This window comes from Ambystoma mexicanum, chromosome 11 (genome assembly GCF_040938575.1).
Source record: "Ambystoma mexicanum isolate Mex_15411 chromosome 11, UKY_AmexF1_1, whole genome shotgun sequence".
In the NCBI taxonomy this organism is placed as follows: domain Eukaryota; kingdom Metazoa; phylum Chordata; class Amphibia; order Caudata; family Ambystomatidae; genus Ambystoma; species Ambystoma mexicanum.
Window position 1 is genome coordinate 850,187,434 of NC_090934.1, and position 27,284 is coordinate 850,214,717.

Consider the following 27,284-nt stretch of genomic DNA (forward strand, 5'->3'; position numbering starts at 1 on the left):
ATTAGATAGCTCTAAGATTACTGGAACACCCCAGGAATTCTTTTTTCACTAAAATATTTCTAAAGAATACAAGTTGTGGATTAATATACATATGTACTATATTTCTTGTATATTCCAAACACTTTTGTTTTTCTCTTGTTACATGTTTCATTTTAAAATCTCTATCTACAACACTATGTTCAAGCTGCATTGTTTTTTCGCAAACATTATGAATTGTTTTTGTTTGTAATCAATGAAAAAATGTTTTGTACATATTTTTAAGTATGTGTTTTCAATACAAGTCATTTGGTTTCACAGCCCCTGGAGTGTTTTTGGGTTTTCCTTCTGGACATTTTCTTTGGGTTAATGTTTTTGAAGATATATTCCATTAGTAAATACAGTTAAGGTTCCTTAATATTACAAATTGGTCATGCTTTATTCAATGACAAACAATCAGGATGAACCTTTCTAGTAGCAGTACTACTTCCTTTGTACCACCTGAACAGGGTCCAACATCCTGCCGGAAGATTGTGACCACTGCATCTTGAGTGACCACAGCAAAGATCTCATCCGCAGACGAGCCTCTGGCACCAGAAGAATGCAGGATGCCATGAGGCCGAGCAACCTCACGAACTGGAACGCCAGGAGCGTCTGGGCAAGTTGAAACTTGTGCACCATCTGCTGAATGTGAAGAGCCCTCACTGGGGAGGAAAACACAGCCCCAGGGATGTGTCGAGCACTGCTCCGATGTACTGGAGCCGCTGTGTTGGCGTCAAATGGGACTTCTTTAAATTGAGGGAGAAGCCCAGCTTGTGAAGGGAGTGGCAGGTGACGGACAGATAATCCAGGACTTGCTCAGGAGAGCTCAGTGAATTCCCCCTTTCCTGAGATGCGCTGCCACCACAACCCTGAGCTTGGTGAAAACCCTTGGGGCGGAGGTCAATCCGAACGGCAGGACCCGAAACTGAAAGTGCGAGTCGCCAACCGCAAACCTCAGGTACTTCTTGTGCTTGGGATGCATCGGCACATGGAAGTAAGCGTCCTTGAGGTCGAGAGACACCAACAAGTCCCGAAGTTGAAGGGCCTGGAGGACTTGAGAGAGAGTAACCATCTTGAACTTGTCCTTTCTGAGGAGTTTGTTCAAACCGTGCAAGTCCATGATGGGTCTCAATCCCCAGTCTTTCTTCGAAATCAAAAAATAAGGGGAATACCATCCCTTGTTCCTCTCTGCTACAGGCACCAGTTCTATGGTGCCTTTCTCCAGCAGGGCTTGAATTTCCTGCGCAAGGAGCGGGTCCGGACTTTTCAAAGAGGTTCCCAAGTAGATTGTTGCGAGGCCTCTGCCTAAAGGGAAGACAGTAGCCATGGGTTATGATCTCCAGAACCCACACATCTGAAGTAATGGCACGCCACTCTACAAGACACTGCGCCTGCCTTCCCCCCCAACCGGCGAACCATGGGACCTGGCCTCATGACTGAGTGGTAGCGGCTGCAGCGTTGCCTGAGGGCAAAGAGGCAACTGTCCGAGCAGCCATGGCACCTCGAGCACCCTGTTTTCCACCTCTGGCACTCTTATGGTGGCCTTTTTGACTGACGGCTCCTCTCGCTTTAATGAAGGACGAGTAATAGCGAAAGGAACCACCCCTCCATTGTTGTCCCCTAGGACGAAAAAAGGCAGAGGTTGTTGAACTGCAGCGCCCAACGACTTCGCTGCAGCTTTGGAGGTCTGCAACCTCTCAAGGCTCTCGTCAGCCTTGCTGCCAAAAAGATGTTCACCGTCAAAGGGCATGTTGAGGAGCCGGGACTGCACATCAGGAGCGAACCCCGACTTCCGCAAACACGCAAACCTGTGTATTACAGTGCTCGCCGCCATGGACCGGCTGACACAATCTGCCATGTCCAAACCCGACTGAACGGCCTCACACATGGCATCCTTGCCATCCTGAACCATAACAAGGAAACCATCCCGTTCGTCCCCTTCGGGAATATGTTCAGCCGCTAATGCAACACAGTTCCACAGAGTGTGTGTGAAAGAGACAAGGCACATATGGAGTTGGCCGCCTGAAGCGCCATGCCCCCTGAAGAAAACACTTTCTTCGCCCAGCCATCAAAATGTTTGACGTCCCTATCCGGAGGGATGGTAGGATACGACGCCTGCTTTGCCGGGGTCGTAGCCGCCTGCACCACCAAACTCTCCGGAGTGGGATGCCTGGAAAAGTAGCAGGGGTCGCTACTGGCTGGACGGTATTTTCGCGACAAAGACTTGCCCACTGCCGCGAGACACTCCGGAGCAGTACAAGCCGCCGCCACCCTTCTCTGAAGAGCCATATGAAATGGCAGTACCAGGTCAGTGGGGGAACCAAGATCAAGGATGTCCGTGAGATCATCCTGAACAAACTCGCCTGGGGGAGCCGACCATCCCAAGTACTCGGTGACCCGAGACATAAGGTGCCGGTATGAGGAATCGGCATGAGTGCCAGGCTCCGGCCTACAAAATTCCATCTCAGGAGAGGTGTCCAGTCCACTGGCATCATGCAGTGACTGCCTCAGGTCATCAAAATGGCTATGGCCCGAGAGAAGCTCATCAGGCACCGTAACCGGAACCAAGCCCCCATCAGAGCCCTCATCAACCTCTGAAATGTAGTCCAGGCGGTGAGAGGAAGACACCTGGGGACCAAAGCTATGCCTGACCTTAGCCAGAGCCTTTGTAGGGGCTACCCCCGTGCCACGGGGCCCCTCCGACACCACAGCCTCGAAAGGCGTCGAGGGCGCCGAACGAGTCGGTGCCGAGAGAATCGGCGTCAACGTCGGCGGCAGCGCCGCCAGCACCAGCGGCATCGACACAGGCCTCGAAGCCAGGGCTCCGAGCGTGTCCTTTGACGACCTAGGCGCCGATGACCCCCTCGAAAGGGGAGCCCCCAGGAGAGGTTGTCGACGACCTCGGCGCCACAGGAGTCGACGTCTTCCTCGAAGACGGCACAGGATCACGCGGTCTCAAGCGCGTCGAGGACCGGGACCTGGAACGGGCATGGCGCGAACGGTTACCCTTGTCCGAGCGGGACCTCTCCCGCAAACTGTGCTGACCACCCGAGCCCAAAAGCGTTCGAGCGGTGTCTCTCGACCGATCACGGCCGACTCCACTCGGAGGCGCGGACGGACTGGTGCCCTGCGATTCAAGAATCGCCAACATCTTCTTCCCGAAGGAAGCCCATTCCTCCGGTGTCGCTTGCCTGGTGGGATATGCGACCCGCCGACGGGCGGAGTCCTCGGAGGAGGACGGGGAAGGCGACCAATGCCAGCTCTTCCGGGAATGCCTCGAAGAGCAGAGGAGTGGCAAGACAGACACCTGGAAGGAGACCCACTGGACCTCCGAAGAGGACACGGAGAGTCACCTCTCAAATCGTCCGTCGAAAGCCCCGCAGACCTCGACTTCCTGGGCTTAGACACCCTACCTACTGACAACAACTTCTTGCGCTCCCGCAAGGCCTTAGCCGTGAGCGACTGGCAGTCGACACAGTAGTCCGTGTCGTGGGCCTCCCCGAGGCACCAGAGGCAGGCGTCGTGCAAGTCCGTTACCGACATCTTGGACCCACAGGCCCCGCATTTCTTGAAGCCCGGACGCGGGGTTGAAGACGAGGTAGACATTGTTCACGAACAGGTTTTCACAAAAACCGAACAGGTTCAAAGAACCGAGAAGAATACAACTAACTCCAAAGAGTCGAGGGGTACAGAGATGCACGAAGTGAAAAAAGTTCACGGAAAAAACGGAACTGAGGCTACGGGCGTCGTGCATCCTACTTATCACATCGGGTGACATCAGCCATCGGAGGAGGAGGTCCTCGGGGACGGTGCATCGACGCAGAAAAAATTTCCCAAGCAGCACAGCTGTGGACATTACCTGTCATAGATATGGAATACGTCGGAGGACCCAATCCCCTTGAAAGCTGCATTACTCTATGGGGACCCTGCGTGCGACACTGGTAGACAAAGAGCAGTGGGGGGTGCTAGGAACAGGGCCACCATCCACGGCCTTCCACGAACTTCCATGTTGTAAGAGCCATAATCAAACCAAATCGTGAGAGTCCTGAGGAGCAGAAACGTTCTTTAATATCTAAACAGCCCAGTGTCAGGCTCGCCCACCAGGCACAGCATCAAAGAGTACCCCTCATCCCCACCACCAGCAGGGTAAGGCCTGCACCGGCCCCGCAAAAAGTACTGGCCTGAGAAGCACACGGCTCAGTGAAGCCCCAGAGAGGAGAGTGTCTCTTCTGAGAAGAGAGCTGCCCAACGACGACTCCCCTGAGAGCGACCCCACCGAAGGGGGCCACGCTCCCTTCATCAACAGCACAGCAGTCATAGCCCAATACAAAGGAGCCAGAGCGCCTCTCCACCCCCCCCGTCACATGACGCGCAAATAAAGGTGACCACACACACCACGGCGACATCCGTATTTGCGTGCAAGAAATTAGAGTGCTGTGGTCAGAGCACCCTGTCACACCCCTCGGTCACAACCTCACCTGCACCACCCCAGGTACCACTGCGCCCAGAAGGATTTGAGAGTGTCGGAGTGGGACGCCTTGAAGCTGTACCCAAAGTAGGAAAAACCAGCTACCAAATCGCACGTGATCCAGCCCTCCAAGCATTTAACTGCAATGTTATTTGATATGTCTAGCTAGACTACCTGCCTTAAACACTATACTGTATTGTATTGTTTTCTGCTAAAATGTATTTCAGTAGAACCCACACCACAGCACCACCTCACCAGTGCACCCCACCCAACCTCACCTGCTCCCCCCTCTATCATCACACTCACCATCTGGGCTACCAGCAGTAGACCCCCCTCACCTACTGACCACTCCCCGCCACCTGACCCCCATCTCAATACACTCCAATCCAACAACTATTTCCACAACACCAAACGGACTGGACAAGCACACCAACATAAGCTCTGGCACCTCAGAACTCGCACCAAGCCTCACAGCACCCACCGCAGCTCCCCACCTACCATACGCTTCAGGAACAGACTTCGCTCCTGCACACCCACACCACGCACTTACACACACCGCTCTCTACAACTCACACACACATCCCTCCAACACTCCACTCCCAACCCATACCGTTCACCGCCACACACTCAATACCCCCTGCACCGCCACCCCCAGCACCCACAAACAACTTCCACTGACACCCGCTCACTATGACCTCAAATGCGCTCTCATCAACGCCCGTTCCATCCCTGCACATGCCATTGAAATCAATGACCTTATCACCTCCAACTAATTGGACTTACTAGCCATAACCGAAAGCTGGCTCCATGACGCCACCAGCCCCGCCATCTCCCTCGCTCTACCCCCAGGATACACCATCCTGAGGCAGGACCGCAAAACCACTAAAGGCAGAGGCGTAGCCATTATCCACAAAAACACCCTCTCCATTAGAACTGGCAACTATGAATAGGAAAACAATGCTGACCTCCTCACAGCCAAACTCTCTCCCAATTGTACCATAAACCTCATCACTTACAGGCCACCAGGTTCTCACCCAGACTACCAAAAGCAACTCCTGCAAATCATAGGCAACAACCTCAAGAGCTCAACTAAATCCATCTTACTCAGTGACCTTAAATTAGGTCTACTCGACCCCAAGGATAAAGCAGCAGCATCCCTGGCCAAAGAACGCACCCACCTAGGGTTCAAACAAAATCTCAGCCCCCAAGTACTGTAAAGGCAGAACCATTGACTAGATCGCCGACCATAACTGCTCATCTTCCGTCACAGACATCTTAGCCCTCTCTTGGACTGATCACCAATATATACAATTCTCTATTCCCACCTCTGCCACCGACAAGACCCGCACTCAGGCTCCACCAGCTAAAGTTAGAAGTTCAAAAAAACTCACCAAAACCAACCTTGCCCCTTTTCTCAATATCCCCGAAACCTCCATTCAGCAATGACTGCACCTCTCTTGCCAACATCTATGCCCATGTCCTCACCCAATATATAAATCAAAAATAGGCATCCCCACCACCATGAACCCAGGGGAGAACCAAAGTAAGACAGACCCACCAGAGGGGAAAAAAGGAAGTTCATGGGAATAGAACCATAGAATCAATAAATGGAATAAGCTGCCCACTGAGAGGGAGCAGAATATGGGGACAGATCAGGTCAAGGAATCAGAGATATATTCAATCAATCTTTAATAAACACATATACAATTACCATACAATTAAAAACAGCTTAAAAACACATAATTGATACTAAACATATCTAGTTAAAGTGCATATTATTTTACTAAACATCCTAGGATGTAAGCAAAAGTGCAATGTGCCTAACTTAGTTCAAAAGTGCATAAATTCCGTAGACAGTAAAGAGCCTCAATTAAACCCCAAATTGTATTTAGCCAGGGGGATATATTATAACTAATCTCTGTATATATGTAAGAGTTAGTTAGTGAGGCTTAAAGAGTTATATAGGACACCAAAGTCACGCAGATCAACAATAAACAATATTTTCTGCGAGATGAAAAGGGTTGTACCTTAGTCCAGCCCAACATTTCTTTATAGAGAACAAACAGCAACCTGTGCTTGTCTCCAATCTGACCAAAATAGTCAACAACCGATACCTAGTACAGCTCCCAAACGTATCGTGGGCTGTACTGGTATCTGAACATAGGTAGTTTCGACGATCAATTAACAATGTCTAAGCTGTCTATCTCTCGTCGTGGCAGGAGAGAGAAGGCTTGACAATCGTCTTCCTCAGGACAGGGCAGAATTGGTGATTATGGAGCCAGATTCCTCAAAGTAACGCCGGTTCCGTGTGCAGGATAGCAGCTGCTTTGAGCTGCGCTTCGTTACAGCGACTATCCTGCACATGGAACCAGCGGTAGCAGCTATTTTGAGCTGTGCTTTGTTACGGCGGCCATTCTTGAATCCTCCTTGAATTTGGAAGCAGCTGCTTTGAGCTGCGCCTCGTTACGGCGATCATTCTGCACACGGAACCAGCGGTAGCAGCTATTTTGAGCTGCGTTTTGTTACGGCGGACATCCTGCACACGGAATCAGCGTGAGCAGCTGTTTTGAGCTACGTTTCGGTACGGCGGCTATCCTGCACACGGAACCGGCGTTACTTTGAGGAATCTGGCTCCATAACGGCGACAGCTCTGCGACCGCTCGTATTACGTCGTATATGCCGACACGGGAATTTATTGAACACCTGGGTGCATTAAGGAAGAACCAACTGAAGAAGATTGGATATATGGAATAAATTCAAAAGACACTATCTGTACTATGTGGCCCTAGAAAGTTATTGTTTGTACTCGGTGGCCCCAGACGGTTCTTGATTATTCAAATGTAGAGAATCTGTATGTTTAGATTTTAGAATTTATCACCAATTCTGCCCTGTCCTGAGGAAGACGATTGTCAAGCCTTCTCTCTCCTACCACGACGAGAGATAGACAGCTTAGACATTGTTATTTGATCGTCGAAACTACCTATGTTCAGATACCAGTACAGCCCACGATACGTTTGGGAGCTGTACTAGGTACCGGTTGTTGACTATTTTGGTCAGATTGGAGACAAACACAGGTTGCTGTTTGTTCTCTATAAAGAAATGTTGGGCTGGACTAAGGTACAACCCTTTTCATCTCGCAGAAAATATTGTTTATTGTTGATCTGTGTGACTTTGGTGTCCTACATAACTCTTTAAGCCTCACTAACTAACTCTTACATATATACAGAGATTAGTTATAATATATCCCCCTGGCTAAATACAATTTGGGGTTTAATTGAGGCTCTTTACTGTCTACGGAATTTATGCACTTTTGAACTAAGTTAGGCACATTGCACTTTTGCTTACATCCTAGGATGTTTAGTAAAATAATATGCACTTTAACTAGATATGTTTAGTATCAATTATGTGTTTTTAAGCTGTTTTTAATTGTATGGTAATTGTATATGTGTTTATTAAAGATTGATTGAATATATCTCTATGATTCCTTGACCTGATCTGTCCCCATATTCAGCTCCCTCTCAGTGGGCAGCTTATTCCATTGATTGATTCTATGGTTCTATTCCCATGAACTTCCTTTTTTCACCTCTGGTGGGTCTGTCTTACTCATGTCCTCACCCAAGCCATTGAAGCCTTAGCACCCCTAGAAGAAAAAAAAGAAAAGAAATCTATGCACTCCAACTCTTGGTTCTCAGAAGAGCTATTGGCCCTCCGTACTAAGAAATGTAAAGCCCTCACCAACTGGCAATCTGCGTCCAACCAATTCTCCCTCAGCGAATTCAAAGAGATCTCTTCCACCTATAAAAAAGCCATCTTTAAAGCCAGATCAGAATCTTATAATCAAAGAATCTCTAACGCCAGCTCCAAATCCAGAGAAATCTTCTCCATCTTCAAAGAGCTCATCTCACCTATTTCCACATCTCAGCACAAGGCCCTCCCCAATAGACACCCCCCCCCACACAATCCTCGCCTTCAAACACCCCTCTTCACTTTTAGAGACGTCACAGAGATGGAAGTCACCGACCTGCTAAAAAAATAAAATCAAACCCTCCACATGCAAAAGGGACATATGCCCTCCGACCATCATCAAAGAATGCGCAGACTCACTGGTTCCAATCATTACTGCATTCATTAACTCATTCTCAACAGGCATCGTACCACAAAGCCTAAGAGAGGCCTGGATTCGTCCACTACAAAAAAGCCCTCCCTTGACCCCTCATCACCCAATAATTACTGCCCTATCACTACTGTCCCCTTCCTCCTCAAAATCTTAAACAAAGCCGCCCATAATCAGATCCAACAATTTCTGGAAACCAACGCCATCCTTGGCAGAAGACAATCAGGCTTCCGCAAGGGCCATGGTACAGAAACCGCCCTTTTAGACTTAAAGAACCAAATCACGACGGCCACCAGGGGGGCGCAGAGATCAGCATGCTCTCTCTGTGAGCTCCGTAACCAGCACCCGGAAGATGGAATGAGCCCATCTTTTGGAACCCCCTCACTGAACAAATACAGGATTTCGCCGTGTGAACGTCCCCCCCCCCACCCCGAGGAAAAATCCCGATGTAAATCGGCCCTCCACGGCATCAGAAAACGCAAGAGAAAATCGGGGCCTCCGAGGCACGTGGAAATCGATACCAACTGCGTGTGTTTCGCCGTCAGAAGGCCCGGAAGGCGTGTGTTCGGCTCCCGGAGTGAAACCCCCTCACACGAGGACGTGAGATCTGCCAACCAACCCGGTGAGCGCGAATAAGTGCTGCACGAAGGAGTGAACTGCGGATCGCGAACATACCAATTTGTGACGGAGTGACATGGGGAAAACTGCCGAGTGGAGCCCTCACAGATCTGCGACTTCCCGGGTGAACCCAACGGTGGAGTTTTCTATGCCAAAAAAGGTGCGCGAACCCCACCAGAGGCGGAATTCATAATCGGAACCGACAGGGGACAGCGCCTACCCCCCTCAGAGCCAACTGCCCAGCACGATGCCCCGCCTGCCCACGGCACCACCCCAGGCCCACGCAAGAAGTTACGTCGCCCCATCCGCAAACTACCCGCAGCGCAACTCGAGAGAGCAGGCCGTCATCATCCACCTAGATCGAGTGAGGCGTGGATTATCAGCGCACGCAGTTTCTACCTAGGCCCACCATCGGTGATCTATTTGAGTACTAAGCATAAACTAGCTCGCTTCGCCTACACCACCACATTGCTTACAACCGCTGGCGCCAAGATTGCAAACTGCGCCACTACAGGAGACGACCTGGCTGCAGCTACGAAAGGAGACATAGCCGCCCTACTGGGGGAGATTAAGAACCTGGGAACAAATATAGGTGGCAAAATAGATAGGATCACTCAACGGCTCAATAGCATGGAGGACAGGCTCGAGGGAGTTGAAAACAATCAGGCCTCCATTGACACACTGGAAGGGCAACTCAACCAAAGAATGACGGAACTGGAACGACGTGAATACGAGTTTAAACTTAAACTCCATTTGGAGAACAGAGAAAGGAGGAATAATATACACATTTTTGGTATTCCAGAAAGAGAGGGGGAACCGGAAGCGGACCTTAAAGGAGACACTTCGCAACATGATCAAACTTCTGACAACAGATGAGGTGGATGAACCGGTAACCGAACAAATTCATAGAGCAGGAGGCCCAGCGAGTGGATCACGCTCAGTCCTCGCCCGATTTCACCGATTCAAGGACAAAGCTAGACTTCATGAGAAAGCCAGAATGAGTGAGAAGATTACGCTATGCGGAGCACAAATCTCCATTTACCAAGATCTCTCCTCCTTGATCCTAGCCCTCAAATGTGCAGACATTTAACGAAGATGCTCAAAGAAAAGAATGTTCGATATATATGGGGTTACCCCTTCTCCCTCACGTTCCAATACGAGGGGACTAGATTCAGTCCGCGATCAGAGAATGAGATAAAATCGTGCATATCTGACCTCTTAGGGACACAAGGAGAAGATGCTAGTCAAGAAGCGACAAATAAGGAAGGAAGAGAATGGCGACTCCAAGGCCCCCGGAGAAGGAGAGTGAAGGGGTCGTGAAAATTCAGGCGGGGCAATCTCTTCCCCAGAAACGGACAACTGACACCAGGTGATACTGGTAAGACAATTCCAATCAAAGTATGGATGCACGAACACACACACATTCCCTGGACTCTAATGAAGATAATTAGGGGGGAAACAGCAAACATAATGAACCACAACAGCCAATTCAGCGTGCGGCTCGTGAGCATTGAGCATCGCCGAGTGTATACAAAGAGACAACTCCCAGCGAGAAAGAACTATGGCTACGAACATTAATATAAGGGAACCGGTCTCCTTAAGAGTTGGAACACTCAACGTTAAAGGGCTCAACTCACCGACGAAACGGTCCCTTGTAGCCAGAGAATTGCATAGAAGCGGATTAGATATTCTTCTACTCCAGGAAATAAAATACATTAAAGGAGATGGACGGATCCTTGGGAAACGAGTGGGAACTGAATTTTGGGGCTCTTGCCCACTCAGAAAGGGAGGGGTGGGAATCCTCATTAGAAAAGGCATAGATTTTGTGATGACCAAGACATGGTCAGACGTTGAAGGACGAGCGATGTTAGTAAATGGGCAACTAGGTAATCTGAACGTCACGATTGCCACCTTGTTCGCATCGAACACAGCCCAGTCTAGATTTCTCTCCACAACAATCCCTAAGATACTACTTGAAGCCACCGGACACATCATCTTGGGGGGGATTTTAATCAATGGGCGAACCCAGCCACAGACCGGAATCCTGGGAACCCTACCACGACTCATCAGAATAGACCTGAACCGACTGAGCTAGCTCATATGATGGAACTGTATAACATGGAAGACGCTTGGAGAGCTCTTCATCCGGAAGAACAAGGCTACACTTTCTATTCTGCTCCCCATAATACGTACACCCGCATAGATTACATGCATCTCTCCAGAGAGCTCTCTGAAGTAACATCACAGGCAAAGATAACCCCGATCACTTGGTCCGACCATGACATGGTCCTCATAGACATTCAGTGGGCCGACCTACCTAAAAATAATGGGAAATGACGCTGCAACGAGAGCCTCTGGAGGGATGTTTTCAGAACTGAAATGGAGACAGAAATCTAAACAAACGACAATGGAGAGGTATCCAAACAAACAGTGTGGGAGGCTGGGAAGGCCACCTGTAAAGGGATCTTGATAAGGGAAGGCTCATCAAAGAAGAGAGAATGTAATCTTATTGAACAAAGGCTCCGAACTGAAATTTGCCAATTAGAACGCACACCCAAAATAGGCGAAGAAATGGATCCTCAGAAGATGAACAAAGCCAGAGAGAAAAGAAACAAACAAACTATTGGAGCATGAACAGGGCGTGCGTAAACTAAGATTTTTAAAACAAAAAATCTACGAGAAGGGCGAGAAGGCCGACGCACTTCTCGCCGCCAGGCTGCGAGAACAAAGAGCGCAGCGAAGAGTATTAGAAATTAAAGACGATACCTCCCCCACATTACACGCCCACACCACCATCCCAGAACATTTTGCCGACTTTTATGAAACTTTATATTCTTCTGAGGTAGATCCGGAGCGATCACAGACAGAGTCCTATCTGTCCTCAATAGATGTACCCCGTATTCCTGACTTAGAGGTCGAATCACTAGAATCCCCTATTACGGAACTAGAGGTCCAAGCCGCCATAAAAAGATTAACATTGGGCAAGTCCCCGGGTGAAGACGGCTACACCGCCGTATTTTATAAAACTTTCATCACCGCGCTGGCCCCCTTCCTGACACTCCTCTTCAATGAAATAATGGACACAGGGAAACCCCCAGACTCCTTTACCAAGGCATTGATCACTGTTATACACAAGGCTGGGAAGGATCCTACGAAATGTTCCTCATACCGCCTCATCTCCCTACTCAACCTTGACGCAAAGATGTACACCAGAATCTTGGCAGCGAGGCTCGAAACCCTCATTCCTCAACTTAGACACTCCGATCAGGTTGGGTTCCTACTGGGCAGACAAGGGGCAGACACAATCAGGAAAACCTTGCACCTGATCCACGCATCCCAGACCATAGAGAATGACCCGGCCCTGCTTTCCATCGATGCGGAAAAGGCCTTTGATAGGGTGGAATGGGGGTTCCTTGAGGCAGTACTCCGAAAGGTGGGAATAGGCACTAGAATTAGGAGAGCGATACACGGAGTTTATACAGACCCAAAGGCATCTATATTTGTGAAGGGAAATACTCACGGTGGTTCAACCTGCAGCGTGGAACCCGACAAGGATGCCCCCTCTCAGCGATTCTCTTTGCCCTCTCCTTAGAACCCCTGGCAATCGCAATAAGGGCAGACCCTACACTAGAAGGTATTCGACTGGGGACAACAGAATACAAAATTGCCCTCTACGCAGATGACATCCTCCTCCACATCACGAACCCCTCCGTCTCCATCCTCCGAGCTCTCTGCATGATAGAAGAATATGCTAAACTCTCAGGGTTCAAAATAAACAAGACAAAGTCCACACTCTTTCCCCTCCAAGGCCAAAAAGACGAGAATACCATCAGATTCTCCCCATTCTGTCTGAATATCGAACACTCACAACTACAATAACTGGAGATACAAATAACAAAGAATCTAAGTGACTTATTTGAACCAAACTTCCCTCCCCTATTGAAACAATTTAGGTTAGACTTGACAAGATGGGACAAGCTCACAATATCCTGGCTAGGCCGGCTTAATGCAATTAAGATGATATCCCTGCCCCGGTTCCTATATCCCTTTCAAGCGATACCCATTAGGATTCCAAAAAGCTTTTTTACTGAGATTCAAAAGGCCATGTTCCAATTCCAATGGCAAGGGAAGAAAGCAAGAATTCCATATAAGACCCTAACACTCCCAAAAGATAAAGGTGGAGTTGGGCTTCCCATTTTCAAAAATATTACGAAGCCACTCAAATTAGGGTATCGATTCCACACCTCCGTAACCAAACAGACACCCAGTGGGTCAATATGGACAACCATTACTTTACAACAGCCATAGTATCTGAATGGTTATGGGCACCTAAAAAAAGAATCTGCTGAAAACTCAAAGACCACCCGATACTAATTACCATCTGGGACATCTGTACACATGGCAAAAACATGCAAAACGTCACTACCTGGCCAGCTCCCCTCGGCCACTTATGGTCCCCAGGAATCAACGACCACATCCCAGAAGTCGGAAGGTTCCAATCATGGTATGAGGCTGGATTAGAGAGAGTAGGGCAACTGCAACGGAAAGACTCCATCTCTCTCCCTGAACTAACCGAAGCCCTCGGAATAGGTCCATTATCCACCTTTCAATACTTGCAGATGAAAGGGGTTTTGACAAGAGCCATGTGGAAACCCAAATTAATGAGAGAACTCACCCCTTTTGAGAAAATACTGGACTCAAGAACTGTAATGAAAGGCCTAATATCTGATATGTACAAAACACTGATAGAAGGGGAGGGGGCGAACACAGACTCATTGAAAAGCAGATGGGAAACAGATTTCTCCGAACAGTTCACTCCAGACCTATGGGATAACATATGCCAGGCAGCCACACGGATATCCATTTCAAATCAATACAAACTCCATGCAATCAAATTATTGCTTAGATGGCAATATGATCCAGATCCAGTCAGATTATCTAAAATTTTTCAGACTACGAGCCCGGATTTCTGGCGTGGATGCGGAAACAGAGCAGACTACTGGCACATGTGGTGGGGATGTCCCAGAATACAAGTGTTCTGGTCGGAGGTCCTGGGCTGGATCAAAGAAGTTGACGGTATCGACAGAACATCTACTCCCTACCTCATATTGTTTGGCCTCGAGAAAGATGAGGATGACTGGGTCAAGATCAAGGATCTAGCACCACAATTGCTACTAGCCGCTAGGGCAACACTAGTAATGAGGTGGAAAGCGTTCACAATTCCCACGAAAAATGAATGGATCCATGTTTCCAATAATATATGCATAATGGAACATATAACAGCGTCGCTACATGGAAAATTACCCCAGACTGAAATCTTATGGATGGAATATAAAAGTATATACCTGCCCACCGGCTTATCTCATAACAATGCCCCTACCACGATATAGGGACAAGAATTGACCTAGACAACGTATAAGTTGAGCTCTGCAACAGACACTCTTATAACCAACGCAATTTCGGCATTGAACAGCGACGCTGCTCGCCACACGAGGAACGCTGCTCGACCTGCAATACAGGTTCTGACCAGGGGGAGAGGGGGGCGGGAAAGGGGAGGGGTGCAAGGTCATGTTTTTGCACGAACCCTATGTATGAAGAAGGTGTTTGCAGGACAGACACTAAATACGCCGAATTTTAAGGGTTCGCTTCTCCATTACGAGATAGTTAATTGTGTACTTAAATGTATCCTTTCTTTGCATGACTTGTATCTGTAAAACTAATAAAACCAAAATTTACAAAAAAAAGAAGCAAATCACCAAAATAATGGACAATGACAAACCCGCACTGCTTCTCCTCCTCGATCTCTCCGCCGCGTTTGATCTGGTTGACCACATCCTCACCTCCCACCTTTCAAACGGAGCACACTTTTCGCACAAGGCCACCACCTGTATTACTTCCTTCCTAAAAGGTAGGGCCATGAAAGTGTACTCCGATCTGGCCAACGCTGCCCCCGAGACCATCAACTGCGGAGTTCCTCAGGGATCCTGCACTTCACCCACCTTTTATAATCCGTTTACCAAACCGCTCTTTGACTTGTTGGATGCACTCGGCATAGCATACACCAACTATGCTGATGACACCCAAGTCCTCCTCCCCCTCACCGGGGATTACTCCCAAGACACAGAAGCCCTCCTCCAAATATATGCTACCATTCAAGCATGGATGGCCACCAATTGCCTCTGCCTAAATGGTGAAAAAACCGAGATCATCATCCTAGCCCCCAAGGAAATTCTAGCTAAACTCGGCCCTGAATACTCCCACTTCCCCATTGACAACACAAACATACCAGTTTCCACATCTGTAAAGACTCTAGGAGTCTATTTAGACTCCACACACTCAATGATGAAACAGGACAGCGCCATCTCCTCCATTTCCGCGCTCACCACTAAACTCATCTATGCCATAAAACCATTCCTAACTTCCCAAAACAGCCTCTCCATCGCTAGGGCCACCATAGGAGCGAGGCTAGACTACTATAACACCCTCTTAGCAGGCACCTCAACCAAAAACCTATGCAAACTCCAAATAGTGCAAAATAATGCACTCCGAGCCGCCCTGCACATTCCTAAATACGACCATGTACCCCAAGCAAAACGAAATGCACACTGGCTCCCAGTTAGGGAAAGAATTAACTTCAAAATCCTCACTATTACTCATAAATGCATTAACCTCACCGCACCTGCATGCTTATCCGAAACCATATTCAAGAACTCCTCAGACCGCCCCAAAAGAAGCCATCACACGAACCAACTCCGGATACCCACCATCAGAAGAGCCAAAGCCGGTGGCATTGGCTTCCCCCACATAACACCCAAGCTCTGGAACGCCCTTCCCAACACACTCAGAGCAGAACCATCCCTGCTTGCCTTTCGCAAATCAATTTAAAACTATCTTATTTACCTAATCCCTTCCTCCACATACACCCTTCCACTTCACCTCATTCCTCAAGATGTTCCTCATCTCCATTACTGTGTCTCTACAATCTGCTCTATAAATGTACATTTCCATGTAACCATCCTCTACAATCTGCTCCATAAATGTACATTTCCATGTAACCATCCTCCTCTCCAATGTAACCAGCAAGCTTGTTCACCTCTAACAGCGCCACGACGCCCATGGGCTGTTCTGCGCTTTAAAAATACGAATGAATAAATAAATAAAAAGGGGAGTGTCAGGAGGATGCTCAGCTGGGATATTTCTATTGACCTGTGTTCCTGGGCCTCCCTACCAAATAAATCAAGCTCGAGCAGCCTTGTCATGTCTTGTGGTGTTCCTGAGGCGGACACATAAGCAGCTTTCAACTTTCATCCTAATGTCCTGCCACTGCATTGAGTCCATGGGACATTATTGCATCTTATGGGGATTTAGCCTTTTTTCTTAAATCTGACACACTGGGGTATGAAAAGCTATACAAACGGACACAATTTACACAAAACTCAGTTTTAATTCATATATTTACATTCATTTAGATGTATTGCTATAAATGTGTTGTAACAAGTATAGAGGAAGTATAGATGAGTTAAGTGGCAGGGGAAGTAGATGGCATACTTGCTTCTCTGTCCCGAGCCCTTAATTTTGGACAATATTTTTTACTTCCACATGCTACTACTTTGTTCAATAGATCCTTGTAAGGATTGGCAATGATGAATTGTAATTATTCCATTGAATACCTCAAATTGAAAAGACTATTAAGTCACACAAAGAAATGTGCAATCTAATAAGCCTCCTATGCTGTAAAGAGTGCCCCAATGCATATACACAGTTGGGAGCCTGCCTTTACGAGGGTCCTACTTCGCTTTCGGTCCTCTAAAGTTTGGTAGTTAGCTTGTCCCACTGCTACTGCTTCTCCAGGTTCTTCCATACATAAGTGCTTTCTCATATGTGGCTCATCTCTTGAATTAATATTTCTCACTGCTTTATAAGTAGGAGAATTTTCTTGGATCAAATTTGACAATTTGCTTCTAGGTAATGTTAATAAACAAGTATGCAGTGTTTTCAGCAAAATGAAATTCACTCTTCTCAGTATATTCCTAGAAAGAGCAATAGAGCTAACAATGCAGTATCTCCTTGTGCGGCTTTTAAGAGACCCATTCCTAACGCCCCTGGATTTTAATACACCCATACAGCATGCAGAATAGGATTCAGTTTCAACCTTACATTGCCCACATGTATCACTCATTTTATAATCTGGAAGACATACAAATTAGCTTTAACATGAAATATTGATGAATCTGCAAAGAAGAGGAGGTTCACACATTTATAGATAAATGTATGTGTGTATTAGTGCTGCCTGTGAAATCCATTGATATTAAAAGAAACATTAATTTAGCCATCTGTTTTACTGATGTGGTCCATAATGTGCATCCGTCACTTTTTGCAGTTGCCCTTTTCAGTACTGGCGCTGATCAGACCCAATTCAATGTCCTATGGAATTGTTGGATTCTGTAGTTGCAATCCTAGCTATGTTTTGTAGAGCTTGCTATATTATCATTTGGAATTGTGCAAGTTGCTACTTTTGTGTTGTTTTCCAACTAATACAAATTTAACTGCTTTGAAGCAGTTTCCTGAGGAGGATTTTAAGAATAATTTCAAGCATTTTTTTTTATTAAGTGTATTTGGTTTATTACAAACCTTTCACAATCAGCAAAGAAAGAATTTGTGTGGCAAAGAGAACATCAAACCTCAAAACACAGGCAAGTAGGGAAAAAGATCAAGAGCAGAAAAATCCTTATTAAGCTAAATCTAACTCAAAAGAGCCATTCAAATTAAAAATGGAGTACTTAAAGTGAGTTTAAAAACAAGACAAAATAAACAATAAAACAATAAAACGCATCATCTTGGCTATACCAAATTCACTATTTACAATGCATTTTCTTCGTCGATATGGTCTAGCCTTTTAAGGGTTTGTTCTATAAATTTGACCGTTACAAAGTTTATTTTTGGAATTTGACAAGCGTATATTAGACTCCACCATTTCTCCGAGTCTAGGCTGCATAAATCAACAATGTTGCTGTTTAAATACACATTTCGAAGAGCTTAGTTTTGTGCAGAATAGCATTAAGTGACACAGTGATTCTTCACTTTTTACACAGTCTGCACTTTGTACATATCTTTTCTTTGGTGTATCTTGCCTTTGTTATGTTTTGAAGAAGATTCAATCTGAAGTGCAGTAGCAGATCTCCATTTACAATTTGGGAATTTTCTCAGATAGTCCGGTATAATGGACATCACACCACAATTTGTTTTCAAGAGTGTGTGAGTTTTTGACAATGCTCTTTTTAGTTCAGTGTTTGACCAGTCCTCTGCCCAAAGCATTCTTTTTATAGCTATTGGATTTTCTGCCAATGTTTGGATTTTCAGGGTAGATTCTCTCAAAATTCGTTCATTTTCTCTTTTCCGATCTTCTACTACTTTTTCTTCGAAGGTGTTATTTTTGCAAAATATTTCGAATTGGGGATGTGTCAAGTTACTCATTGTTTTTCTGTACAACATCAGCTTATTATAGCGGATGTGTACGTATAGAACTGTTAAGCCAAGTTCATGGAGAATTACCGTCATTGGTGTTGCTTTCGGTATCGGTAAGATGTTTTTCCAGAAAAGTCCTTCCAAGGTATTCCAGAACTCCTCTGAAATGTTCATACAAGTCTCTGCTCCATATGTTAGTGTTGGTATTTCTTTGAGCCTGTAGAATGTTATAACAGGTCGGAGGGAGAATTTTCCATATCTTTTGTTGATGTTTGCTTGTGCTGTTAGATGAACAAGTTACTTTTTACCTTGTAACGTTCTTTCGATGGGATGTTCCTCCGACGTATTCCTTATCTTAGATATCTCTTTTCAGCTTTGCTGGCCTCGGAAATTTTTTCTCTCTAGAGGGCGCTGCGCGTCGACGTCCGCCGAGTCGATGTCCCTCGACAGCCGATGTATCGACGTCGACCTGCCTATAAAGGCCGCGCGCAGCGTCCGTTGCTCAGTTCCGTTTTGTAGCCCACAATAATTCTTTCTGGACTAGACTAATCACCCTGAAGGAGCGTAAACTGCAACAACAAGGGAAGTAGTACTGCGGGGATGGATGGGAGGGTCGATAAGGAATATGGAGGAAGAACATCCCATCGAAGGAACGTTACAAGGTAAGAAGTAACTTGTTCTTCGAAGGGATTGTGTCCTCCAACGTATTCCTTATCTTAGATAGGCTCCCATAGCAGTATTCTGTTATTGGAGGTGGGAGTACGGACTTCATGCTTCCTCTTATTGATGAATAGAGTGCAATACTGCCCTTCCAAACCTAGTTTCCTGACTGGAGGAGGAATCCAAGTTGTAAAACCGTGAAAAGGTATGGACGGACGACCATGTGGCAGCCGCACATATGTCTCGAACCGGCACTCCTCTTTTGAGGGCCGATGAAGCTGCGATACCTCTGGTCGAATGAGCCCTAAGATTTTGAGGGGGGCTCTTTTCCTGCCAGTTTATAACATTCCAAAATGGCTAAAATAATCCATCTGGAAATGGTCTGCTTATTTATCGGTAGCCCCAACTTGTGACCTGCGTAGCCTAAAAACAGCTGGTCTGCTTGTCTTATCCTAGCCAGTCTACTAATGTAAAAACTTAAAGCCCTTCTTGGGTCCAGCCTGTGTAACCTCTCTTCCTCTTTCCCCGGATGGGGAGGAGGATAGAAAGATGGAAGGGTAATCTTCTGTGTGATATGAAATTCAGAAACCACCTTTGGGAGGAAATTAGGCTTCACTTGCAGAACAACTTTGTCTTTGTGAAAGATTGTATGAGGGGGTTTACAAGAAAGAGCTTGTAACTCGCTCACCCTTCTAGCAGATGTAAGTGCTACTAATAAAACAGTCTTAAGGGTAAGAAACCTTAACGAACAAGAGTGGAAAGGTGTGCCCATCAGGAAAGTTAGGACTAAATTTAAATCCCATAGGGGAACCTGGAATGGTCTTGGGGGATAAAAGTTAGTTAACCCCTCTAGAAACAGTATTACCAAGGGTAACTTGAAATAGGATGGTTCTTCCGCAGTGCGCTTAAAGATGGAAAGCGCTGTGAGATAGCCCTTGATAGTGCCAGCTTGAAGGCCTGAATTTGCCAAGTAGAGTAGAAAGGGTAACACCGTTGGTGTATCACATGAAAAGGGGTCGATATTCTCTTCTCTAAACCAGCTGCAAAATCGGTTCCAACGGCAGCGGTATAAAGATTTTGTTGCTGGCCTTCTTGCCGAAAGCAACACCTCCATATCATCAGGGAGGTCCCAATCCTTGTACCTCAGCCTTTCAGAAGCCAAGCGTGAAGGTTGAGGGTTTTGATGTCTGGATGGAGAACCTGACCTCCCTTCTGTGAGAGCAGATTCTCTCTGAGTGGAAGTCGAATTGGAGGGCAGATGGACAAGTCTAGAAGGTACCACGTTCTCCTGGCCCAATACGGGGAAATTTAGATCATGGTTTTCCGGAATCTTCTCAACCTCCTGATCATTTGAGGAATGACAGGGACTGGTGGAAACGCGTACAGGAGTGGAAACTCCCAGTCCACTATGAACGCGTCTCCCAGAGCTCCTCTCGGGGGAAATTCCCTTGAACAGAACAGATCACACTTCCTCTTGACACTGGTGGCTAACAGATCCACCTCAGGGGTTCCCCAAAGGGCGAAGATCTCTTGAAGGACTTCCTGAGCTAGTTCCCACTCGTGGGAGACTGTGCTCTGCCTGCTCAGACCGTCCGCTGTCAAGTTCTTCTCTCCGGCTAGGTGAACTGCCGATAGAGAGATTCCTTCTTGGATTGCCCAAAACCAGAGCTGCATCGCCTCTCTGCACAGTGGTAGTGATCCTACGCCTCCTCTTTTGTTGAGGTAATGCATGGCCACTGTGTTGTCCGTCATCATCAGGACATTCTTTCCTTGTACAGATGGCAGAAAAGCCTTCAGCGCAAGTTTGATGGCCCTCAGCTCTAACAGGTTGATATGTAGTCTGGACTCCGATGGAGACCAATGACCGCCGATCGTCAAGTCGTTGGCGTGGGCTCCCCACCCCGTAAGTGAGGCATCCGTGACTACTGTTATCTCTGGCCAAGGTTGCCAAAACTGCTCTCCTTTCAGAATGTTCTCCTGACAGGCCCACCACTGAAGGTCTCGAGCCACCCTGTCGGGAACCTGAAGAAGATCTGTCATTCTCCCTGAGAATTGTGACCACTGAGTTCTCAGTGCCCACTGGAGAGATCTCATTCTCAGGCGAGCCTCTGGCACAAGGAAAATGCAGGATGCCATGAGGCCTAGCAACCTCAAAAAGTCGAAGGCTGGGAGACGTTGGGCATTTTGTAACTTGTTGACCATCTGTAGAATATCTTGAGCCCTCACCTCTGGTGGCGAGGCTTTTCCCAGGGAAGTGTCTAGGATCGCTCCGATGAACTGGAGTCTCTGCGATGGTATCATTTGTGACTTCTTTAAATTGAGGGAGAAGCCCAGTCTGTGAAGGGAGTGGCAAACAATCTAGCTGGATCTGAGCTTGTTCCGAAGATACAGCTCTGATCAACCAATCGTCCAGGTAGGGGTAGACGTGAATCCCTTCCCTCCTTAGTCTTGCAGCCACTACCGACATTAACTTGGTGAAGACCCTCGGGGCGGAAGTCAGCCCAAATGGCAGAACTCGAAATTGATAATGAGAGTTGCCAATTGCGAACCTCAGGTATTTCCTGTGTTTGAGATGGATTGGCACATCGAAATAAGCGTCCTGAAGGTCCAGAGATACCAACCAGTCCTTGAACTGAAGGGCCTGAAGGATCTGAGAGAGTTACCATCTTGAATTTGTCTTTCCTGACGAATTTGTTCAATTCCTGCAAGTCCAAGATGGGTCTCAGTCCTCCGTCTTTCTTTGGTAAGAGAAAGTAAGGGGAGTACCAGCCCTTGTTCCTCTCCGCTACAGGTACCGGTTCTATGGCACCTTTCTCTAGCAGGTCTAAAATTTCCTGCAAGAGGAGCGGATCTGGAGCTTTTTGAGAGCTGATCCCCGGTGGATGACTGAGGTATGCATAGGAGAGGCAGGCAGGAACCTTTGCAACTGTCTCCAATGCCCAAGCATCTGACGAGATAGCCTGCCATTCCGCCAGATGTTGAGTTAACCTGCCTCCTAGAGGTGTCTTGAGCGAAGTCCTCAGAGTGGTTTAGGGGCGGCTGATGCAGATGCCGATGGTAAAGAGGCACCTGCTCTTGCTGCGGCTTTTGAATATCTACCCCGTCCGCCTCGGGTAGTTCTTCTTTGTCCCCTTTGAGCCGGTCGTCCTCTACCTCTTCCGAATGCGGAGTAGAAGCGAAAAGACTTGCCTCTCGCAGAGGTTCCTGTGGGACGAAAAGGTGTCTGACGGATTGCAGCGCCTAGGGATTTTGCTGCTGCCTTTGATGTTTGCAGTTTTTCTAAACTGTCATCCGCCTTTTTCCCAAACAAAGAAGAGCCATCAAATGGCATATTCAAGAGCCTGGCTTGCACATCTGGGGCAAAACCAGACTCTCTCAACCAAGCAAATCTCCTGGTTGTTGTACTTGCCGCCATTGCTCTGCTGATACTGTCAGCCGAGTCAATGCCCGTCTGGAGGGCTTCGCACATAGCGTCTTTACCGTCCCTTATGATATTTAGGAACGCCTCCCTTTCTTCTCCCTCCGGGATGCAGTCAGCCGCTGTAGAAGCACACTCCCAAAGTGTATGGCTAAATCTAGCAAGGGTGCAAGTAGCATTAATAGATTTTAACGCCATGCTACATGCCGTAAAGACTTTCTTAGCCATAGCATCGTATTTCTTATGGTCCCTGTCCTGTGGGACGGTAGGGTAAGCAGTCTTGATGTCAGTAGAAGATGCTGCCTGTACCACCAGACTTTCTGGGGATGGGTGTTTGGACAAAAACTCCGGGTCTGCAGAAGATACCCTGTATTTAGCAGACAGTTTTTTATTTACTGCCGGGACGACATCTGGGGTTTCCCAGTTCTTCAATATTTTTCTTTGAAGAGCTTTATGAAAAGGTACTACAGGATCCTCCTGTGGACCTTTATCAAGAATATCTGTGATGTCATCCTGTTGGAAAGCCAGTGAAGGTGTTGACCATCCCATAAATTCTGTAATCCTGGCCATTAAGGCTCTATAAGGGGTTTCAGCATGCTCCCCCGGGTCTGGCCTAACAAACTCCACCTCTGGGGAAGTGTCTAAACCACTTGCCTCATGTAAGGAATCATGGAGTTCCTTTAATCTGCGTTCCTCTGAGGATAACTCCTCTTGAACTGGGGTTGCAGATCCCTGCAACTCAAATGGCTCTTCTTGATCAGACAGTTCTCCCTCTTCCATAATTGAAGACATTGTTCTCAATTGGTCTGAGCTCACAAAGGGTGTGAAACCCATCTCCAAGGCAGAGGGTGCCAAACTTCATAATCGGCCTCGAAAACGTCGATGTCGCCGACGCCGAAGGCTTCGAAAGTGGCGTCGAAAACAAAGGTGGAGGCCTCGAGGTCTTCGATAGAATCGGAATTCTGCTCGAGGATATTGACAATCTCGACGACATCGAAGACCTGGGAATAGCTACTGGGTGTGCCGCAACCGTGACTTTCCTTGGCGTCGACGCCGGTGTCGAGGATGGCGTCGAGTCGACAGACCCATATGTCGAAGGTCCCTTCGACAACGGCGTCGAAGACACCGACCTCGGCGTCGACGGAACCTTCGAAGAAGGATTCAAGGTCTTTGCTTTACTCGAGGGTTTGTGACGCGCTCAAGAAGCTTCCTTCGCCGGGTGCTGCGACTCGCGGCGTTTTGGACCTTCGGGTCTTTCGACCAGAGCATAGCTCTCGGCAGTCTTCGAGGGGGTCGAGGCCGCTTTCTCGAAGACGCTCATATTTTTTCGGAATTCCTCCCATTCAGCCCGGGAACTATGCTTCGTGGGGCAAGGGATTCTCTTAGGTGAAACAGAGGAAGAGGAGGACTAAGAAGGGGATCTTCCGCGTCTCCTTTACGAGTGCTTCGATCTCGAAGAGCGATGGGACCCGCTTCGAGACCTGGAGCGCGAATGGTGACGAGGAGACAAATGTCTCGACTTCGTTGAAGAAGAAGAAGCTTTAGAAGTCTTACCTTTTTCCAGCTTCCCCCTATGCTCCTTCAGGGCTTTAGCTGTCATGGACATACAGTCCTCACACTCCGAACAATGGTGTTCAGCTCCCAAACACCACAGACAGACCCCGTGAGGGTCCGTTATCGACATCTTTTTTCCACAGTCTCGGCATTTTTTAAAGCCGGACCGAGGAGTCATCTGTTCAGACGAGGAAGCCATCGAGTATGGATCGAATATCTCGAGGAAAATGGAATAATATATTTACGAAACTGAGCAACGATATTCCGAGGCACTGAGTAAGCGCGGAAAAATGGAACTGAGCAACGGACGCTGCGCGCGGCCTTTATAGGCAGGATGACGTCGACTCGGCGGACGTAAACGCGCAGCGCCCCTAGAGAGAAAAAATTTCCGAGGCCAGCAAAGCTGGAAAGAGATATCTAAGATAAGGAATACGTCGGAGGACACAATCCCTTCGAAGTTTTGTTTTCGTCTTTAGCATCCTTTTCCAGGACTCTTCATTTTTTATTCCACTTAATTGGATGCCCACGTATCTCATTTCATCGCATGGTTTTATCAAGGTTTTGTTCACTTTCCATTCCTCGTTCTTGCTTTTTTTCCATCTTTTATCACCGAATATCAGTATTTCGTTCTTATCTGCATTTATTTCTAGGTCATTTTTTTCTATCTATTTTTCAACCTGATTTAAGGCTCTTTGTAGACCAATTTGTGTATGGTCTAATATTATCAGGTCATCAGCATATAGCAGATGGTTGACCGGTCTGCCATTTAGTCTAAGTTCTACTGTTTTCCAGGCAGTATTGCATGTCTTCAATATAAAAGCAGAACAAAGTGGCTGCTAGCGGACATCCTTGTTTAAGGCCTTTTGTTGTTTTTATGTCCTTTGATAGGTTGCCGCCTTGATCTAATTTAACTCTTATTGAAGTTTTGGCATACAGTTCCTCAATTGCTTTCAGGAGATCTGAGGACAGCCTTTAGAGGCCAGTTTTTCCAAAAGACGTCTTCTGTTCACGCTATCAAAGGCTTGGCACAGATCAATAGTGGCTGTGTATAATGTTTGTTTATTTGTGTAGGCTCTTTTTTCATCAATCCTAATATCAGGAGATTTAAATTGCACCCTACATTTTCAACAAAGCCCGATTGCCGTTTATCATATGTGTGAGTCTTTGATCCATGTTTTCAGTTGTTTTAGCAAAAGAGTGGCAAACATTTTCCCAACACAATCTAGTAAGGCAATTGGCCGATTTCAAGCATTATGTACCTGCACTTATTGAAGGTCAACTGATTCAAATTCAACTCCTGAATGCAAGCTTTTTCAACAGTTGCTAGAGTTTCTGTGGCCAGTGAGTCTGCAGTATTCAAGACGCAAATTGTTCAGCAGCAGACTAAAATATTGAGCCCACCCTTCTATGCTAAAGTCTGCCTCTAATTTCCAGCTGCCTTGTAATGTGTTTCTTTCGCCAACTTAGCCATGGATATTCTTAGTATCTTATTTTGCAAAAAGGACGTCAACCAATAGCTTTGTAGTGGGGAGAAAAGGTATCCAATAATGGGACAATTGCAATTTATGACAGTTTATCTGGCCAATCTATGGAACGTCTCAGGAATTGGATGCTTTCAAGCACATTTGGGCTATGGTTTAATTTGACCGTATAAATGTTTCCAATCCTAGCACTAGGTTATATTCCAAATACTTAACTTTGGAGATTAAGAGCCGCCAATCCCTTCCATATTACAACTGATGCAAAGGACTTCGATCTTCCCTGAAATAATCCCAATGCCCAAGCATTGCCCATTTACCATGGCTACTTCTTGTAGTTTAGTGAATTCTTGAACTAGAGTGTGTGTACAACAGAATGTCAGCAGAATACTGCACTACATCCAAATACCACTCAAGGAGAGATACAAAGTACAAACATATTTAAAAATGCCTAAGAGCTAAAACATGAAAACTGACCGGTAGAAGCAAATATCAAGCTATAAGAAAACTATTTAAAAAAGATGTCATGCTGAGAACAGACTCAAAATTCAATGTTCCACAAAAACGGTCGTCCATAACTAAGGCAAAGCTTCATAATGAACAAAAAAGCAGCAGCAAAACTGAACGAGGACACTGTACCTAGGAGAACAAACCATACTCTATACATTCAAGGGATGATTCACCAGAAGAAAACTAACACCAGACAACCAAACTAAACCAAATGAAGGATTGTCTACACCAGGGGTCTGCAACCTTTAGATCACCAGATATAGGTGCCATCAACCCTAGCCAGCAATAGTGAGGGCTCTTGCGACTCATAGCCCAAAATATCTGGTGAACCGCACTGTGCCGATCTTTGGTCTACGCACATGAAACTCTCAGAAGGAACTCAACCTTAACAGAGAACTATTGCGCAATCATCAACCAGCGTATTGAAACTGTATGAATTTTAGTCAAAAGAAAAATACATCAGGAAACCAACTGAGAACACGCGACAATTGTACTTCTTTATGCAAAGATGAGCATAAACCAGTTATTCAGAAAATTTGGAAGACTGACCTTGTCTGCCCAACAAAGGACAAGACCAGCATGTCATCTGTATCTCGACTGGAATCCGATCGCAGTGGCCATAGACCTAAAAAAGAAAAGAATGATTTTCAAGTAAACTAATTTTACAAGCATTGCAGGAGAACTGACAGATCCATGGTGGTCAAGGAGGACAGCTTGGGGATTACGGTCTAACACTGTCCACATTGTTTGACCATCAAAGCTTTATTAGATTAAATTGTCGATTCCTGTTACCCCTCGGCCCCCCGTCCCCCACACACCCATTTGCAAGCCATGGAAACGATTGTCATTTAATAAGCAAGTGTTAAGGAGGTTTTTCAAAAGCCCTCTGGACAGAACGGCCAGAGGGTTTTTCTACCAAAAGAAAGAACAAACTCTGTTAAATGTTGCAATTGCAGAGCAGTCATAGTTAACTCATGGGAA

The 27,284-nt window shown here is 46.8% G+C and overlaps 1 protein-coding gene across 1 annotated transcript in view; it reads right to left on the reverse strand.

Annotated features, from left to right (window-relative positions):
* The window catches only part of DDB1 (damage specific DNA binding protein 1), a 1,539,839-nt gene that overhangs the window by 978,695 nt on the left and 533,860 nt on the right, over nucleotides 1-27,284 (reverse strand). Inside the window, exon 11 of the mRNA XM_069623834.1 lies at nucleotides 26,853-26,928. Coding sequence (XP_069479935.1) covers nucleotides 26,853-26,928 — 76 coding nt within the window. The remainder of the gene's footprint in view (nucleotides 1-26,852; nucleotides 26,929-27,284) is intronic.